This window comes from Ammospiza caudacuta, chromosome 8 (assembly GCF_027887145.1).
Source record: "Ammospiza caudacuta isolate bAmmCau1 chromosome 8, bAmmCau1.pri, whole genome shotgun sequence".
NCBI lineage: Eukaryota > Metazoa > Chordata > Aves > Passeriformes > Passerellidae > Ammospiza > Ammospiza caudacuta.
Genome location: NC_080600.1, coordinates 17912114 through 17933419, shown reverse-complemented (window position 1 = coordinate 17933419; position 21306 = coordinate 17912114). Strand labels below are relative to the sequence as shown.

The 21306-nt window shown below is 40.8% G+C and overlaps 1 protein-coding gene across 2 annotated transcripts in view; it reads right to left on the bottom strand.

The window, feature by feature from the left end:
* Nucleotides 1–20831, bottom strand: part of BMPR2 (bone morphogenetic protein receptor type 2) — a 104116-nt gene extending 83285 nt beyond the window's left edge. Inside the window, exon 1 of one of the 2 annotated variants that reach the window (XM_058810009.1) lies at nt 19917–20831. In XM_058810009.1, coding sequence (XP_058665992.1) covers nt 19917–19992 — 76 coding nt within the window. In that variant the 5' untranslated portion in view covers nt 19993–20831. The remainder of the gene's footprint in view (nt 1–19916) is intronic. The other variant, XM_058810008.1, reaches the window with a different exon arrangement.
* Nucleotides 20832–21306: the final 475 nt, after the last annotated feature.

The following is a 21306-nucleotide window of genomic DNA, read 5'->3' as shown; positions in this document are numbered from 1 at the left end:
AGCCACAGTGGCTTATCACAAGATGCTATACCAAACACACATTTTAGTCACCTTATAAACAAAACCAGAAAGCTCAACAAACTTCCAGGGCTGCACTATCAGATTACAGAGACAAACCCAGCCAGTACTTCAGAAAACCCAATCTGCCCTTCTGACTGGCTGCCACACAATCTTTACTTCCTTTAAATTCTGCTCCAATTCTACTCACATTGTTTCATTGCTTTAGGGAGCTTTCGCTTCACAATGAGGGCACCTCTGCCAACGCAGCCTTGCCTCTGTAAATAATTTACTGGTTACATGATTTCATCATAAGCAGTGACTGAAACTGCAGCATGGGGGAATTTAAAACATGAGTGTCTAAACATGCACTTAACAGAATCCCAGAATCCCCCTATCATCTGCAATGCCTGGCACACCTGCAGCAGGTCTCCCCTTGCTACAGGAGCCACCAAATATGTTTCATAAAGATGGGGATGAAAAATTCCCTCCAAGAAGGATAATTACTTCAACACAGCCACTGTAAGCTTCACCTGGTGTACACAAAAGTAGGGGGTACTGTACACTGATTCCCCCCATACCTTTCAGCCAGTCTCTCATATTCCTTTTAAGACTGAACACATCTCATGGCCACAGAAAACCGTCTTGAGTCAATTAAGAAACACCAAACATCTTGCTGGCCCCATCAGAATATTACACTGCCTGATGCAGGCACTCCAAACTATGGAGGGTGTGATAAGGTGCCTCATCCACACCAGCCAGCTGCACACCCTCATCTGTGCAGCGGTAATAATGATTTCTTCACAAGAGGGACCACGACAAACAGCTATTTCTCCTGTAAAGGCCTTTAAAATAATCTTTCATACATAAAACTAGTTCTCAGACATAGTTTATGCCACTGGGACTGTCCAAGAGACAGAACACAAAAATTTCTTTCCATTGGGATACAAGGTTTTGTTATTTGAGAGCTTGATTGTAAAAACTGGAGCATGTGCAGTTCTGAGGAGTTTTATGCTCTTGTGAACAGGTCCATTAAAAACACTCACCTGAATACACATTCTTGTGCTTACAGAGCAGAAAACAAGCTTAAGCAGTCACTAGCATGCTGTCCTCCACAGATGGTAGCTTGTTTGAGAAGCACCAGGAGTGGGGACAAGCTGCAGAACAGCAGTGATGTCAATTCTCCATCATTTTAGATAATGGAGTGCTTGCCTGTCTTCTTCAAAAGATTTTGCTAGCAGTTACAGATTTCTCCATACAAATTTCATTTCCCCATGAAATTACTGAGTACTGAATTGATATTTTTTAGAATTTGTTAATAATGTTACAAGACAAAATCAAGTAGAAGGAAAGTTTCCATCAAAATTGCAAAACAGTGGTAATTCAGGTCAAATAGGTTACAAATATTTACATTAACACACTAGGTCTGTTTTGTCATTGGCTTTTTATCATGATTTGGTTTTGTTAAACTGACCACCACAACAAGTACTCCTGTTCTCATTTATTTTCACGTTATTTCATCTCGGTATGTTTATACACATAACCTGAAATTCAAGTTTTAGAGCCTCTTCTAAAAACTAATTGCACTCTTAGCCACCTTTCCAATGTTAGCCAACTGAGGACAGCATTGAGGGACAGTTGGATTGACATTATTTATATTTACTTACTTTTAATTTAAATTGAGAGGGAAGGGAGTAATTACATTTATTATAAGCCAGCCTGGAATTCTGCCTGTAATTAAGGATCTGACACATCTTAGAAGAACTCCATTTTCAGTAGTTTAAGACATTCACCAAACTATCAGTGAGGTCACAGATTTCATACAGCAAGCACTTTTCTACTGAGAAGTTAAAAACAGACTCTGTTAAAACGATGTTGTCATGACTGCAACAAGACTAGAAAAAATAGGTTATGAAGTGCATATTAAAATACCTTTTCAGAGTATTCTGTTGACGAGTTCTAAAAGTGGAAGAAGCTGAATTTAAGCTGTGGCAGACGGGCTGCCTCATACCAAGGGTGTGGCTCCTGGTTGGTTTGCGGCGAGCTTTTTTTTTTCTTGTGGGGAAGTGGAAGGGGAACAGAGAGAGGATTGCTCATTTTCTTGACAAAGTACCAAAATTATAGGCCTCTGAAAAACTTCAGAAGGGGTTGTTAGTTTGGAAACTCAATATTTCACAGACCAGCAGCACTGGACGTGCTCTACAGCCTCCCTAGGACATGGGATTGTTGCACACGCTGCTTCCATAGGCAGGGAAAAATCTGGTGCTTTACGAATACACTGAGGTGAACTTCAGCTCCTCATCCAGCAGCCAAGCACCTACTCTTGTAAAGATGGAACTAAAAGCATGACCCTGTCTTCTAATCTTGCTTTTCCCAGGGAAACACACAAAATAGAAAAAAAAAAAAACAAAAAAAAAAAACCCCAAAAATATGAAGAAAGCTGGTATGTGGAAAAGAGTGAAAAGGCAGAACACAGGTCAGTGGAAAAAGCAGCAGTGGTGCCACTGCTCAGAAAAGCAGACAAAAGCAAAGGAGGTCAAACCCAAATGAAAAGGCCAGAAGCCAGGGAGAAGATGCAGCTGCAACAGAGAAAAGAAAGACTGGAAATGCTTGTGGTCTGCCATAAAGAACAACTCTGCTTTGTAGAAGCAACTTTTTATTCTTCCCTTTCCGCTGCTCACCCTCTAGGTCCCTGGCATTTTTTCTATGATCCTGATCACAATGTTGTGCTTAGGAGAAAAATACTATTGTAGCAAACAGTAGGAAATAAAATGCTCACTTCAAAGCATACAAGAAGATATCTTTTTAATAATATCTTGTTTTCACTAAATGAAGTTTTGAGTTTGTGGCTTTTTTTTTCTTTTTTAAAATTAATTTCTTCCATAACCTTACAGCAGAAATCTCTCACTGGGGTTTCTGGATGCAAGACTGCATATTTGTACTCCATAGTATTTAGAGAATTACATCAACAAATAAAAATTGTAAGATACCATGTATTTTTAATTAGTTCACTGCAGATTCCTGTTTAATGCAAACAAGACTACATGCTACAAGTGAATATTATCTATCCTGAAAGAGGGAACACGTTCATACTATGGCAGAGACAGACAATTGTGCACAAACTGTGTGCATGTGCCATTATCAGAAATCTACTCCTTAGTTTATTTACTAAGAAATCTACAAGGCTTTAAGCCAAGGACAATTCCTCTCTGTCCAGTCTTCTCTGGTGATTAACTCAAATATGGATTTTTTTCCCCAAATGCTTAAACAGATCTTTATTCCATGGCTCTGTGAAGAGGATTCTTTCTTCACACTAGCCTACCTGGTGCTTCAGCCACTCAGTCACAGGGGAAAATCAAGACAGAAAAAAGTTAATCTCCAATTATGTTACCAGCATTCTTGCACCTCACTAAATTTTCATGTGCTTCCAAGTAGTAAATCATTGAAATAACCTTTTCTGCTAGAGATGTCTTATCTTTCCATCTATTAACCAATACTCTACCACACATTCATCTGTATGCCAAAAAAGATTGTGATACTTTTAATTCTACTGTACTTTTTTATTAATATAGTTTGATATCTGTGCCTAGTTTGAATGTTTCTCCACGGTAAAGAAACTGTAGCTCAGTGGCCATGTCCACTTTCATAATGGCTTTCATGTGGCCACAATGTAAGGTTTGGCAACTAAAGCATTTTAATTCAACAATCTAATAACACTACATTGTCCATTTTGGAATTTGGATGCTCAGAGTTCCAACTGTCCAAAGATGACTTAAAATCTTGTCTCCTAATTCCAAAGCAAATAATTTTAATTAAGACCACAATCCTGAGCTTGCTCTCTCTCTCACATACAGAAAGCCTTGAGAAAATTACAAAGCTCACCATTAGCAAAAATAAGGGCTGTTACAAATAGGAAGGGATTGGAAGTCAAATGATTACAAGAAAAAAATAGCCACAACTACTAATTAAACTAATTAAAAACTAATTAAAGTTTCCCCACAGTATGTGTATCTTTAAATTCACCGAACTGCACTGAGAAGCTGGCAATATCTGGGTAAATCCATGTGATCTGCTTTTATTGACTCTCAAACATTAGCCCACTGGACTCCCTCACGCTAAACTTACTACTTGAGATGCAAAAAATTAATAGCTTCAGAAATGGTTAAATGAAAACACTCTTAGGGTTTCATCTGTTCATTTAAATCTCCTTTGGGTCTAGGAATTTCTTGGTATCTACAGAGAAAGCAGGACTCAGAATAATTCCACATGTACTAGTATTAGACACCAAAGCATTCCAGCACCATAACAGGATAATGCTAAGGCTCAAATTACCTCTTCTCTCTTCTACACAGGCAGAACAGACACTTGAAGAACACTGGGCAGAAGAGAGAAACAAAAGTGAAAAAAACCAAAGGAAATACAAAAATATGAAAAAAAAAGAAATGAAAGTAATGAAATTTTAGCAATGTGTTCACGTCTCTACAATTTGTTTTTTCTCACAATATAAAACCCCAACTAGATTCACTCTCAAAAGACAAGGAAGAAAATAAGGAACAGGGAACATTCTAGTTTCCTGCTGCTTCTAAGAAAAGCAGTGAAAGCATGTCAGAGTAAAGAGACTTGGAACTGCTAATTTAGATGCAGCTTAAGATTACAAATTCACTTTCATCTAAAATAAGGAACATCCACCATGTGCCTACCAAAAAAACTTTTTGCTGAGTCATTAAAATATATTTAAGTAGTTGGGCAATTGTACACACTACCTCTTCAGTCATCTGTTTCTTAGCTGCTTTATTAAATATTTCAGAAGCAGCTCAATCAGAAAAGACAAAGAGCATGAGTGGATGATACAAAACTACAGATATTTGGAATCTGTGGCAAGCTTGGCATAACAAGTTGAAGAAATGTAGTGGTCAGGAATGATTATAAAAAAATCAGTTTAACTAATCAGAATTCAAACAGTAATAGGGTAAGGCACAAAGTAAAACACTTCAAAATGTATTTGAAATGACAGCGTTTTGTCTTTTGAACTTTTTGTATAGAACTAAAACAGAGCAGTTAACATTGGTGGGCAAGTAATAAATTAATTTCTAAACCTTTCAAAACAAAAATTTCCTTTTATAATTGCCATCTCTAATAATTGTATGATTTGCAATAAAGCTGCCACTTCTCGTAACTCTTTTCTCTGAGAGCAGCTTTACTTAGTACAAAACCATCACAACCAGCTTTCTACCATGATAAATCTCAAAAATCCATCAGTTTGGGATTGTAATGAATGGATGCTGAAGTGGATGACAATGCACCCCAAGGCAGCAAACCAGGTATGTGTTCTCTTTGCTGGTGGCACACTAAGCAACAGCAAGATACTTCATCTCACTGTGGTCCTCCTCCCATCCACTGTGGATGTATTTTTTAAGTACTGTCATGCTTTTGCTCATTGCAGTCACAGTTGGGCCTCAGTGTTTGCTTTTTCCCTTTAAACATCTGTCCTGCAATAATCAATGTGCACAAAGCAAGTTCTCAAAACACAACTGGTGTTTCAGAACAGAGCACCCAGGGAATGAGACCTGTCTCCACGTCCCAAGAAAAAACAAGATTTATGGCAACTTAGACAATTGTTTAGAGGGGAAAAGAAGCTATTTTTAACTATCCTTCTTAGTGGCTGCACTTAAGGGAGGCTCCCATTTCCTTTCTTCATCTTACACTGCAGCCATAACTACTACTTCCTTTTCCCTCAGCTGTTTTTACAAAATATCAGGGCTTGCAGCTTGCAACTATGCACTGTCTTCAATACAGTCACAGGTTCAAAGCAAAAGCCTCCAAACCAACTGCTTCCAAACCAACTTCTGCCCTGAAGGGCAGCAGGCAACTTTACCTTTGAGTGTATCTATTTCTGTCCCACGCAGAAATAGCAAGCCTGAATTAGGCAGGGCCCTGAGGCCAGCCAGGGGATCCAGATTCAAGCTGCTGTGTAAATAAGTGTACAAGGGGATGCAGACCTCACACAAACTACTACAGACTGTGGTTGTGCTGCTCAAGGACTGCTACTTGGTGTCATCATTTGCACTTGGGACAACTAAACTCCGGTACAGGAATCGGTAAAGACAGACAGCACTGCTAAAACAAGTCTTCTGCAGTCCTTAACAGAACTAGATAAATGCTACCATATGCCAAGTATGGGACATGAGAAAGGAACTCTGTCTTTGTCTTCAGATGGAGACATTTGAGATGAAGACAGTATTTGTGTTCACATTTGTATACATTTGGTGAATAAAAACCGGAAGGATAGGAAGGGCAGAGCAAGCAAAGGCCACTGCAATTCTAAGCTCACTTCCAAAGACTGATCTCATCAGTCTTGCACAATACAATTCCAACACAAAGATGAAAATTCAAAATAAAGCCAGCAGAACTGCAAGTTATCCGCTATCACACTAATGACCAGATACAGATCTCCCAGAGAGCATGATCATTTTCTTTTTGAACTCTCACACCCACCTTCCCCTGCCACACAGGAGTTTACAATGCTGAGAATAATTTTGGGTTTTGTCTATGCAATGACAAATTATATTACCAGTTTGCCTCTCAAAAGTCCTGGAACGTTTTATTAAAATGCACCATAAGAGAAATCATTTGGAAATCTGTGGCATGGAACCTTTATATTCCTCAAGGACTAAAATAGCCCTTCCCACAATTTTACCTTAACTGCCCCTCTCCCCAGATCTTAACCAAAGCTTCTTATGATTCTTCTGAAAGCCTTATTTAAATATGTATCTGAAATCACTTCCTTAATTACTCACTCAAGCTCATGCATGTTTAAAAGAAGTTTGGTAGGTGAGCCACCTCTTGTGGGCTGTACTGAGCCAAGTTTAGGTAGGCAATGACCGTCCTACACTGCCTCTAATCTCACCCCAACAGCATCTCCCCCAGAACAAATTATACATCCACAGTGCATCTGTCAATTAACAGCCTCAGAGTTTGTGTTCTGCAAGACAATAAAAGTAGAAAAACAAAGAAGCCTTACTTTTTGAAAGCATACCAGAAGAGTCAGAGAAGCTAAGCATTCCTCTAGGGAAGAATAAACTTCAGTCTCTTGCACTTCCTTTATGCACCCCAGTTGATCTGAGCACTTATCAAAGATCTCTTTTTAGTAACATGATACAACTCGTTTCTTTTCATTAAAGAGAAGAAATGCATAAAACAGCAATGTTCAAGTGGAAATAAAAATGTCTTTCTACAATAACTGAAGTAAGGGCAGTAAGTGAAATTTAAGAAGAGATAGTATCAAGAAAGAAGCACACAAAGAACCACCTCTGAGCTGGAGGATAAAACATCCATGGGGAAGGGAGAAGCAGGAGAGTGTGCAACTGTGAAAGTCTATTCCCTGCAAGGCCTTGAAATTACCCCTTTTTCACCAGATGAGGCAAGTACCCTGCAGAGAGATACCTCATAAAAACCATCATAGTTCTGCACAAAGCATCTGAACTAAGGTCAGATAGTTGCTATAATGAGTTTAGGGGTTTATATGACTAATTTCATGCTTATTTATAATGCTCTGGTTGTAAGTAATTTTGATTTTGTGAGTGAAAACAAAACTACAGGACTGTGCTCATTCTCTGCTAAGAACATTTGCATCTTCCCTTCTTTAAATGCTCCGCTTGGATCTTAATCTGCAGGATTACAATCTCCTGCTCAAGCAGAACAATTGACAAGGGAGAAGGAAGGATGTCCACAAAGCCAGATAACATAAAATATGAAACTACAGTGTTAAATTTACTTAATTTATCCTACAGCAACTCAGCATCTGCATACTCACAACTTCTTTCCAAGAGCTGTTTTAACACTTACCACAGGTTAGGAACATGCACAGAGTCAATCAAAGCACAGCAGTTGGCAAACTACTTTCCATCTGAACTCACTCTCTTCCTTTACATCTCTTTGTTAACTGTTCTTAACAATTATCCTCAAGCTGTTATGGTGTATCTCACTCTTTGTGCCTCCTGTACTATTAGAGGCATCTGCTATTAACTGTTTGTCCTCACATAATCAAGAAAACTTGAAAATACCTTTCCACACTTTCTTCAATATCTCCCACATTTTTCCACTCCTAACTCCTCTCCAACTAATTCTGGTAGTGTCCATGTAGAGATATGGCTACCAAATCCAGCAGAAGTATTTAACAGGGCTCACTTTGTGCCACATCACACTTACCTCTTAATTTTGCTATGCCTTAGAAATAGACACCATCCAACTTCATAAATAAAATACAATAAAAAAGGCCTTTTCCTGTAAATGCTGTTTGAAAAAGCCAAAGCTCACTCTGTTCCTCTTCAATCAAAGGGAGCTGAGTTTCTACTGGTGCTAATACTTATTGCTATAAAAGTGCACTTCAAACTTTCTCCCACCTCAGCTAGATAACAAGCTTTTCCTTAAATCAAACATAATTAACTGTACAGCAATTCATTAAACCATTTCTCTCAAAAACCACCACTCCTATAAAATGAGGAGGAGCTGGCATTCTGCAGTTCTGACCACATCCCTCCAGGTGAGACCCTCAGCCCCAGGATCTGTGCTGCTGGTGATGGCACTGAGCTCTCCAGGTGCCTTTGTGCCCAGCACAGCACATTGTTCAGCTGCAAGGTCCCTTTTCAGAAGGTGATTAGCCTGCCGTGTTTGCTGCAGATGAACGATGCTCCCGTGCCTGTCTAGACTGAGACTCGCTGGAATGCAGTTACCTCTGCACCTCGCATTCCCACACCTCAGGGAAGTGAGGCAAGCTGCAGTGTTATCAATGACGCGCTGAAACAAACTGCTTTATGTCATTGCCACAAAGGAATTTACTATCAGATCCCATCGCATACGTCACCCTCCTGTGCCATTAAATATTTCAGCTCAATGCAATAACTGTTTGTTTGTGGTACCCCTGCATTTTACACCAGTTGGCTGCAGTCACATGTTGAAAGCACATGTCGGTAACATAAAGGTAAATTCATGACATGCTTATTCTAGCCATCCTAAAAAGAATAACAAAGCCAAGGGTGGAGAAGGATGGACAAATCTAGGAAAGAATCAAGACACAAATACCTTCTTCTGTAATAACACTGGTAAACATCCAGCCAGGATGTCTAGTTTTATCTGGGGAAGCCAGGATATTACGGTAGGCTTACTTCTCTGTATTTCCTGGCAGCCTCAATAAAATGCCTGATCTCCAGAACCTCTGTCAAGTTGAAAGATCTACCCATAAATGTGTACTAATGAATAAAGTATTCAGAACACAGGAATACTAAAAAGGCTTCTGGGATTACACCAGCATCTTGTATAATAAGTATCTGGAAACAGAATATAACTGTACTGGACTTCATTGTACCAAAGTGATTCTGGATTTAAGCTTATAGCATGAACACAAAAACATGAAAAAAGCAACACCGAGAGGCTCAGAACTGGCATCACATCAGCACAGAAAGGGAAAAGTGACTTACTTATTAAATTTCCATTTTAAAAGAGAACATTCACATAAATGTTCATTTCCCCCTCAGCAAAGATATAAAAGACAAGTTAGCTGATACAGTAAAAAAGTTCAGTATGTAGAATTATCTTGATTTATCTTCAATTAGAAGCCTGTCTAAAGGCTGTTGTGTCTTTGGGTTTTTCTTTTGCATTATATGCATGAACATATTGCAGGAAGACTGGAAGTGCTATACAACAGTGTCATTAAATGTATGCTGAATTCTGATGACTGAAAACTATGGCTTTAACTACATTTAAAGATTTGAACTTGGCCGAAAAGATACCAATATGCACAACAAATACATTAAACCAGCACCAAAGAGAAGGCATATCTCACCTTGCTGTAATAAAGCAACCCTAAAACACAGGTACTGTACGGAAAACTCCACAGCCTTTCAGTCACTTCAATTAAGCACTAGTTTTCACTAATATGTAACAACACATTTATGGAAGATTAATCATAATCAAAAAGACAAAGACATTAAAAAGGTTGAGATTTTAAGCAAATTCTTATTTCAGTTAGTACAACTGTGGATTATTCAGGCTCTCTGTAAAAATGTTCTGTAAATTATTGTATTATATGCCACATAAAAACTTTTTTAAAATGTTCTTTAAAATGGAAGAGTTAAATGTGGAAACAAGTAAAATTTTGCTTTTCATCTGTTTCTTTACAGGTCAAACAAAAACCTGTTGCTGCCATTATCATGAGCATTGGCTACACACAGTGCAGTTCACACAGAGTTCTAGGGCACATTCTGGATTTACTGGCAATTTCAGATGCTTTCTCACTTAGCCAGTGCAAGCTCCCTTCTGAAACAGGGCATCCAGGAGTGAGAGGACAATGCACACTGCCCTGGTGCTACACACAATTCACTCTTCTTCACAATGGGTCTCCTGGTGTTTCATGAGAACCTTAATTAACTGCAGAGCTTTTTTTTTTCCCCACCTATCTTCTCCCCTCATTACTGGATCACCAAGTCTGTTCCTAGTTTTGTTTATACCACATTAAAAGCTCATTCTTTATTTTTCTTCATGCCTTATTATCTTCTCAGCTCAGGTCTTTTGTTGCTAACCCTTCTCCCACTCTTCCAAAACCAGTCAAGAAAATCAACTTGCTGGCTATGATATCACTTTGGCAATATTTGCTTCCCTCACAATATTTGCAGACCCTCACTTCGTCAAGATGAAAGACTTTGTTTTGATAACTGCTTCAAAGTACATAACATCTGAATACTTGTTTCCACATTTAACTCTTCCATTCCTCAACAGAACTCAATGCAACATCCCTTTCAGTACATTCCCTCTTAAATGCCCCCTAGATTTCCTCAGTGAAGTGACTCCTGCTCGTAATATTCTTACCAGTCTCATATATTATGGCACCACTTATTATTCAATTGTCCTATTGTCTTAGGATCTCACTGATTTTTTTCCCCATAACATTGCAAAATGATAAGAAAATATTCTTACATTCTCCAAGTGAAACTACAAAGTTAATATATTATTACTGTATCACTAGTGTTCCTTACTTTAAACAACCCACCTTCTCCCCATTTTTAAAATTAATTTACTCTGTGATGTCATATTTAGACTGTGTAATCCTGTACCCAAAGGCCACATCTTCAGTTTTAAGTAGCTATACAGTCTACATACAGATTAGTAAAATAATAATAGGGGGTTATTTGTTTTGCACACAAACATTCTATTTCAGTATTTCTTAAAATAAGGGAAGCTAAATTTGCTGACAGCTTCCTTAATGGTACTATTTCTCTGACAGGAAACAATAAAAGACAACAAAGTCTCTCTATTTGCCACTTTGGATATTTCTAAGTCTGTATGGAAAAAAATGAGGAAAAATACTAGATTTGAAATTCTTGGCTAAAACAATGAGAAAAAAACTGTGACCAAATAATTGTGTTCTGCTACAACAGCATTAACTACTACATGTTAAATTTAACTAAAATTTAATTAGGTCAGATTCATCTTAGCGTAACTAAAAGAGAAATTATTTAACAGGTCCTGATAGAATCTGGATGTAATTAATAAGTGTAAAGTTTACCCATCCCACAAAATAAGCCATTTATGAAGATTTTTTGGAAGTTAAGAATGCCATGCAAACAGTAAATGTTCTAATATTAAAAGTGTTAGCAGCAGAACATATTGGTAGAATTTTGGTAACACAGTGAGTATGTAGGGATACACACAGACACACATTCATATATACATATATGTTTTACAATTTATCTTCACTGTATCTATGCCATACACATAAGAACTGAGAATCTGCATCTTTTCTATATAAAAAAGTTTACAGAGACCCAAATAATACCGCAGTGGGCACGAGGAATGATTTCTCCTACTGTTTCCACATCTTTCTTTCACTCATTTAAATTCCCTGAGTCATCCATCGCTGCCTGCAGAGCCGAGTAAGAATAGCACAGGAGTTCTTGCCCTCCCCGGCAGCCGAGGGAGCGGCGCGGCAGCAGCGGCAGCCCCGGCGCGGGGCCGAGCCCGGCTCCCGCTCCCGCTCGGCCGCACCGCCCCGGCCCGCCCGGCTGTCTCGGTGCCGGCAGCTGCAGCGTCTCGGCCAGAAATAAGGGAAAAGAACTTCAAACATGCAAACGCTAGAAACCAACACCGCGCTGGCATCCAGACGAACTTCATTGCATGGCTCCTTTTATCCTTCTCTGATTGCAACCGAAATTATTTTAATACAGAAAGCTGCTTCTTGGGCTATGTGCCTGCTCTGCGTATATATGGCAGCGCCACTGTCGAGCTAAAAGACAGCTTCTACAATTTTCCTACAACCTTAGTCTTCTTCACCTTACTATATTGGTTTTACATACCATTCATATCTCAGACAGGTAAATATGATAAAAACTTATATTTAAGAACTGTTAATAATTTTAAAACATCTAAATTTTCAGCTAAGTCCCTTCTCCACAATTAAATATAAAAAAAATCAATTTCTAGTGTTTAGATTTTAAACAAATAAAAAGAGTGACAAAAATTCACAGCACATTATCTTCTGCAAAAAATATGTCCACACCAAGATTTTTGCAGCTTGGAAGGTACAGAAACGCTAAGCCTCCCAAAGAAATCAGCTTTACTGATTTCTCTCTGCATCAGAAGGAAGGACTAATTTTGAAGCAGATTCAGCAACAATGTGACTACAACAGAACCACTACTCTAACAAAAGCAAGCATTTTTTTACAGTGGATAACTAAGCATACTGCTGTCATATCATTTATTTAATATAATCACTACTAGAGAAAATGGCTTTAATGGTATCACAACCCACTATTTTTCCTGATACAATTTTGTGAAGTCTAACAAAGGATTGTGGATTAATTTGAAGTCTTGGGAAAATCTAATTAAGGTTCTTTAACATGGATGGTCTAGGAGTCTTGTATCAAGTATCTGCTGCTTTAATTGTAGAAATAAAATGTTTTATTTTTAACAGAAACCAAACCATACTGAGGAAGTCTCATAAGGGAAAAGCAAGAGCAGTAGATCATGTTTAGTCAGTTGTTCTTGTCCCTGAACTCCATTACAGCTTCTCACACCAGGTAAAGCTGACCTTTGTGACTTATGCAGAGGGAAGTGCACTTGATGCCAGGAATGACGAGCTTGAGATGACACTGCCAACGCCCAACACTCTGATATTAATTAGGTGCTGCATTCTCCAGTGTATAAACTAAGGAGCCAATTAACGTACGTGACCTACGATCATACTTACAGCCATCTCATCACCACAAAAAAACCCAAAAATCCTCTTACCCATCTTTTCTTACACCCATCCTGCTTACAACTCAAAACAGTCAAAGGATATATAGTAAAAGCAGCAGCATAAATGTCAGCTTTTGGCTGGACATAATAGTAAGAGCTTCTGTACTGACCTGCTAGTGGCAGTGGGCAAGGTAATGCAAGGTTCCCTGCACCACTGCCAGTGTCACTGTCTGCCACTTACTCCAGAAGGTGACAGTTCATACCTTGCCATTACTCCTGCTTAAACAAACAATAAACTCCTTTTCACGAACTTCACAGATTGAAGCAAGTATAAATATATGCATTACAAAAACATTCAAAGGGACCACTGGAAAAGCCTGAGTTACAGCACTGTTGAAAAGAAGATCATAAGGAAGTTTGATGTGTGGGGTATCTGAACTACAGAATACACACAGGACAATCAGCTAAATGTAGTTTTGAAGTGTGAAAAACAATGCATACCATTTAAGTTACTCATACAGACTGTGAAGTTCATAAATGGATGATAAGCATTCAGTAAAATGATTTGGGCATTGTTTTGCAAGTTCAGTCAAAAAATTGGCTACTACATTGACTCAGAAGCACCAGTTGTTCCACAAGCAGCAAACTAATTGCCTAGAAATGTGACTCTTCTCCCACACTTCTTAGCCAACTCCCACATCTCCCACAGAGGGATCCCTCATTCTCCCCCAGATCTCCTACAGCATGCCAAGTGAACAGGAAAAAAAAATATTCTGTGCATAGTCCAGAGCAGTGTATGCATCAACACTTACATCCTGGGCTGAGTTATGCTCTTTTCCCTTGAAAAACCTCTACCTTGGAACTTTGTCCTCTATTCCTCTATTCAGTTCCTAATTTTTCATGAAAATGGTAGCAAATTAATCTCTTGAGACTTTTCTCATCTTTCACATATGGTTGAAATTGGCTAGCAGATTACGGAGTTAGAGGTGGAGACAGAAGGGTTCACAGATGTCAGTCTTCTGGGTCCATAATACATATTTTTCCTTCCTTTTCTCACAGAATAAACCAAAGAGAGAATACAGAGTACTGAGAGATACAAAAGGTAGACACATTTACAGTTCAAAACAGAACACACGATTCGAAGCAAACTCAGTAAGGCAACTGACAAAACTGACACATCCCAGTGACTTGAAACAAAATGCCACCACCACCCAAAAGCTTGTGGTTTTGAAACTTACAAAACTGAGGGAAAAAGAGAAGGGTAAAGGCATCATCTGAATGACTGTGTGTCTCATTCATTCTCACAAGAAAGAACAGAGATCTCCCAAACTGCTACCTATAACCATGCTTTGTCTGCCTTCCCAGTGCAGAAGGTTCATTCCACTCATTCTCCAAGCAAGTCTGACAAATGTTCAGACACTATCTCTGTCTGGCTGTCTCATACGCCTTGGTTCTCATCCCACAGCAAACCAGACCCAATCCTTCATCCTTTCAAACCTCTCCTGTCCCAGCCTTTCTTCCTGCTCACCACACCCCCTGACTGACCTCTCCTATCAGATTCTCAGCTGCTCAGCCCAGCTCACAGATCTGCTATTAACACATTAACAGACGTCTCCAGTCACGAAGGCACCATCAGGAATCAAAATTTTGGGAAGGCCACAGTTCTCAAAATTTTTAAAAACTGAAAAATTGCATTTTAAAACACTGATGATCAAAAGCTTAAAGACAGGAACTTATCTAAACTGGTATTCCCTGGCAATTGCCTGTGTATGTATACCACATTACATTTTCAGGTGGATTGCCACATATTAATTATGGCATATCTTAAACAATCTTGCATTATAAAAGAGGCAAAAAAAAAAATCTACTACTGTTGCATTATGAAAAACATGATAATTAAGCACTGTAACAGGCCAGACTACCTAGACAGGCTGTGAAATCCCTCTTCACTGGAGATTTTAGAGATGTTAGACAGACATCATTATCTGTACTTACACAACCAGGCCATGGAGGAAACAGAGAAACAATTCCAGCCTTATGCCTCTGTAAACTTATGCTTCAGAAAAAAAATAAGAGGGGAAAAAACCCCAAAAACAATACACCACCAAAAATCACAAACAGGTAAAAAACAACCAACCAAAAAAAACCCCACCAAAACCCCCAAAACAAAACACCATAAAATCCACACTGTAGAAAATCAGTTTGCATACTGAAATGTTAGTCTTTTGGGGAACAATTCCTGTATTTCACTTATTCTTAAATTCAAAATCAAGCAGTGAGTAGATCCACTATGTCTACAATCTCAATAAAATTAATAATTACTGCCTGCAAGCTATGCACAGATTCCAGTCCTACCCAACCTAAATCATCACCCAGCCTGTTTTATTCAGGGCATAAACATTTTGTTCCAAATGAAACTTTACACTCAGCTCACAGCCCTGGCTATAAAGTTATATTCTGCCCAGAAAATTACAGCACATATTCATAGCACAGCCAGACTGAGTCCAAACACAATGCAGCTCCAGGACCAGGCACTCTGTTGTTAGGAATAAAACATTGCTGAAGAACCCAATACAAATTTCTTGTCTCTTCAGTGAGAAAGGCAGAGGAAAATGGTATTTACCAAGGAAACAATGCCACTGACTATACAAACTACTGATAAATACCTAATGAAATATAAAAATGGGAGCAACAATGCAGAACTCAACAAATATTTTTTTACAGAAATTTGTAGTAAGTGCTAGGGAGATGTCATCAAAATAACCACTTCAACAAACTTCACTGTAAGAAAATTTTAAGAAATACAGTTATGCTTCCCTCTCTGTCCAGGGTGAAGTGAGGTTGGCCTGCCTTCATCAGAGAAGGATAGGCAGACAATTGAGCCAACTTTTTATACATGGTTCCTTTGAGGGGAAAACCATTCACACTGGAGCAAGATATCTGTGTAATGTCTCAGGGCTTGAAATTTGAGTTCCTTGGCCACCAGATGAGCACAGCTTCCATCTCCTCACAGGCTGTGCCAGCAGTGCACAGTGCAGTATCCCAGTACTGAAGTCTGCTTGGGAACTGGAAGCGCCTGAGTCAAAATATCACAGAGGCTCACACAGGCTGATTTACCTAAAGGAAAAAGGCTCTTCCCAGCAGGGTGAACAGCTTGCACAGCTACACAATTTCTTTACACAAGCCCACAGCCATGAAGGCCCAGCCCGGAGTCCAGGCTGCACTTGTGCTGAGGTTATCCTCCAGGCACCAGTGTGCACCTCAAGCCAACAGCCTGGCTTCCATTTCCCAGGCTCAGATTTCTGAGATGACTCCCAACACAAACAGAAAAATAAGCAGAATTTTTAGGTTACATTTGAAAAAACATAAACAATGGGTGTAGCTCTTGTAAATAAGGAGAAATCAGGGTGCAGATAAGTTTAAAAAAACCCCACTGTTTAATATGCAAGATACACAGGGTCAGTTACTAATTTGAAACACCTAATTAGAAGAAATAAGTTGAATATCCAAAGGAGATTATTCCTCATTTCACCCAATTCACATTTCAGACAAATTATGTTGAGACACTAAAGTAACTTAAATGAGCACAGCAGAATTAGATAAAGATACTTCAGTTCACTCATTTTAATTAATAATTAAATTTTCATTAAAAAAAAATCAATCTCTATCCAATTCCTTCCCTGCTTTAATTTTTGAAGCCCTGTTGAACTGCACGGATATAGAATTATGAAAATACTCCCAAAGATAAAAGGATATTCTGTTTGCTTTAATTTTCACCTTATACTTTCTGCAAATAATTTACACATTAGACAATGGAATGCTGTCTACCCTGGACATGTATGCAGAAGGAAAAGTGGTTCAGTATTGCATATCACAGAACGTAAGCAAGTGAAATGAAGAAAGATTGTATCTTTAATATCTGGTCCATACAAACACCCAAACAAAATTCTTTTGCAATACTGGGGAACAGCTCAAAGGTTCACCAACCACCTCTTCAGCCATAAACCCTCATGATGAACACACCAGAATCCTCTACAATATAAAGACATGTTTTTATATGTCTCCCAGTTCTAAACAAAAGATTTAGAAATAACTATTTAAAAGAATTTGAAAAATAAAGAACAAAATGTTGCAAACCATTTTTGTCCAATACTGCTTTTTAAACCTCTACCCAAGACTGCTGTCAGTAAAATGTCCTCACTAAAGCATTTCTCTTTACAAAGACTAATACATTATTTAAACGCAGACTTATCAGATAACTGTTAAGATCTGTATTTTAAAGAGGAAACCAGTAATATTTTCCTTCTAAGAATCAGCAAATATTTCTAGAGCTAGTTTTTTATTATATCTTCAATTAGAAAGGGGAAGGAAGAACCACCTTCTTGTTTCATTCATATTTCAGATTATGAGTGGAACTATCATCTACAACTTCACGGTAAGATTTTTTGTGTCATCTTCTTTATTCATTGTTTTATCTTCCCATTCCTGTCCATACTAACCCCAGGTCTTTGTGGAGCTCTCCCCAGAGAGGTCCAGATATTCTCCTCCAGACAGAAACTTAAAAACCTGTTATCAAAATACTTTTCCTCTGATGTCATGATTTTGCATTTATAGGCACTCAATTCTATACACTGCTGAGATATAGTATCTGTTCACTAATCAGAAGAAAGAATTAATAGGGGTTTCAAAGCTACAAAGGCAGCATTTTCACTCTGATGGGAGCATACAGTTCATACTTTGGGGGAGGGGAAGAGAAGAAAGAGTGTTGGCTCTTTCATGAACATAAAAGGGCAGAATTACACATTAGTGTAGCTTCCCCATGTATAGACATTTTTTTCTGAAATGCAGTGTAAACTTAAAATCAGCCATTAGCTTCCTTAACTAAAGCTCAAATCATCCATGTAATTACTTTTACAGAGGATTATGACCAAGTTTTTTTTTAAATGTGAATTGTTAAAATTTCACAATTAAGAAATAAATCACAATGGGAAAATAGGTTCCTATTCACAAACCAACCGACCAAGCTGGCACCGTTAACACCCTTTTAACAAGGCAGAACTGAAATACTGGGAATGCTGCTGCCAGATCAGAACTGAAGTGAATTGGGTAAACCGTGCAAATGGGCTCTTACAGCACCTGCCCAGCCCTTGGCCTGCTACAAATCTGTGCTTGCTCCTTCAGTAACCCTTCTTCATCAGGGCACAGAAAGGACCAACTCACCGGAGTTTTCACAAAGGCAAAAAAAAAAAGCCTACACTTTATAAAAAAATTAATTTGAAAAAAAAGTTGAGATGCTGATGCTGAGCATTCTTGATTCATATGTGCTTTAATACCAAGATTTTTGACCTTCAGAAGTCCCTTCTCCCAGGAAAAAAAAAAAAAAAGAGGGGAATAAACCAAAAACACTCCTCAGAAACGACCACAGAGAGACGCTGCAGACATCCATCTAAAATAATGGCAGTCAAAGGTCAGGATGATATAGGGAACATCGAGCTTTTCATTTATGAATCTTTCTGAAAGAGACCTCTTAGTAAGCAGAAGCAAGAAAATCAGGGACTATCCAGTCAGAGAAAACTGCCTAAACGTGTGTCATTTACAGGATTTTCCTAATAATGGCAACAAGTATCTTCAACTTTGACAAATTAATTTTAAGACCTCACTGAAATATAACATGGAAACCACCATGCTTGTTGGGTCATCTAAGCAACATCCAGCAATTTTCCTCTGAAGATTCGCTTATGAACTATATCCAGAAGATTACAAAATATCAGGAAGAAAAGCAAGCACTGCAGATTGGATCCCGATCAGTAAAACGACAGAAAAGTCGTAGGAGTCTTCCAAAAGTGCTGGAAAAAGCATACTGCAAGAACAATTGGTATTCCTGCCTAACAAAGCTGGGTTACACTCGAGGGCTCCAACACGTTAATCTGTCACCGTGACAGAAAAGCAAAGGATGCCAGACCAACATACATCTCTTTTCCAACACCCTGCATATCTAACACTGAGCTTCCGATGACAATTAAAAATAGGGCTATAGTATCCAAATATACGAGTAAGGATGCTCTTAGCATTTCTGCTTCCAACTTCGTCATAAAAAAGAGTACCCTTCAAGACCTTTCAGCATTCCTTAATACCGTTTTTTGTGTTCTATAATCACAAGTGACAAAAAGAAATAGCTCCATATTTGCTTCAGACTCTCCAGGGGAAAAAAAAATACACATTACAGTAATTCTGTTACAAAACTACAGCACATGTGTAAGGCCCCGAGAAGCACCGATGCTGATAAAATTAAAAATGGCTGTGCCCGAAGATCCCACAGCGAAACAGGCACAGCTCTGCTGACGATTAAAATATATATTAAAAATTCCTGCATTACCTTACAAAGGGCGAGGTATGCAAAACAAAAAGATTATATATATTTCCAAAACTGAAGTAAGTTATTAGACAAGAGATGCAGATCTAAGCAAAGCATTCTTACTGAGTGCAGGTCGAGCTCATTTACACAATAAAGCAGATTTTATTCCCCGAGACACTTAACGTATCACGATTTCAAAACTTTTATCAGGCTTCGCCGCTGAAATAGATGCCCAGCACTTTGTAAGGAGGCACCGATGTGCCCAAATACCAGCGGACCCCACCCCCTTCCCGCTGCCAAAATGGCCAGTTCGTTCCACCCAGTGGCTACTCACCAGCCGCAGTGCCGAGCAGCAGGGTGGCACTGGAGAGCAGGAGCACCAGCTCAAGGTGCTGCAGTGAGGCAGGCATACCTGGGCAAGCCACGGTTCGAGCCGCCAGCAGAAAAAAATAGGGGGTTTAAAAAAAAAAAAAAGGAAGCCAAACCCCGAAGAGAGGAAATTCCTCTTGCTTTCGCACAGCCTTCCTTAACTCTCTCGGTTTACAATCCCGTCTGGAAGGGCAAATGGCAGATGAGAGGAGCCGTGTTCGCTCTTACTCCATTACAGCCGCCTGCCTTCATGCCTCGGGAGCCGGCAGCGCTCAGCGGACACGGGGGAAGCGCCTGGCTCTGCCTCCCAGCCCCCCGGCATCTCCCCCGTCGGGGAGGACGGCGGCACGCTCCCGACCCCGCTGGGAACCGGGCTATTTCCCACGCAGCTTCACGACATCGAAGAAAGCGCCCGGTTGGGAAGGGAACATATCCAGACGCGCCCACAGCGGTGTCAGTCAGCGCGGGCCCTGCGGGCTGGCCGGGGCACGGCGAGCGAGCTAGGCGCTCACGGCGGCGGCGCGTCCCATCCCGGCAAAGGTCTCTGTCCTCCGGCCGCCCCTCCTCGCTGCCTCACGCTCCGGGGAAGGCGGCGGCGAGGGCCCCTGTTCTCACGGCGAGTGCTGCGGCTGCATCCCGGCCCATCTGCCTCCCGCGCCGGGCGGGCTCCTCCGCGCTGCCCCGGCCCCCGCCGCAGCACCGACGCCACCCCCGGCCACCCCGACAAAGGTGGGGCCCGGGGCGGCGAAGCCCCTCCTCGGCGGCTCCAGCTGCGAGCGCACCCGGCTGCTCTCCGCGGGCGAAGGCCCTTCCCGTCCTCCGCCTCCCGCCCCGAGTTTCCACAGCGCCGGGCAGCCTAGCCCGGCCTCCTCACGCCGGTCTCCGCTCAGCTCCTCCGCGCTGCCAGAGCCTTCCTCCCCCCGCGCCGGGCTCGCCGGCGAGGGGCCGTTCCGCCTCCTTCCCCTGCCCGCCGCCGGCTGCGGGCGGGAGCCGAGCGAGGGCCGAAGCTCCGCCGCCCGCGCCCCCTCTCGCCCGCCCGCCCCAACAGCACGGGCGGCTCCAGACACAAAGGGGAGTCGCTGCAGCCGCCGGCCCGGGCGCCCGTCCCGCCGCGCCGCCCCCGCCGCCCGGCTCCGCCCCGCACCATAGAGGTGGCTCCAGGTAGGCAGAGCGGGGCCGCCGGGCGGAGCTCCGCCGGCTGAGGGAGGGGGCGCGGGGCCGAGGGCGCCGCCACGGGCGGGAGCTGCGGGCGAGGGGCGGCTCCGAGAGAACGGGAAGGCCCCGCTAGACCTTCCTGGGAAGGCCGCGAACGGCCCCCCCCACCCCATGGAGGCTGCCTGTGAGAGAGGCTGTCA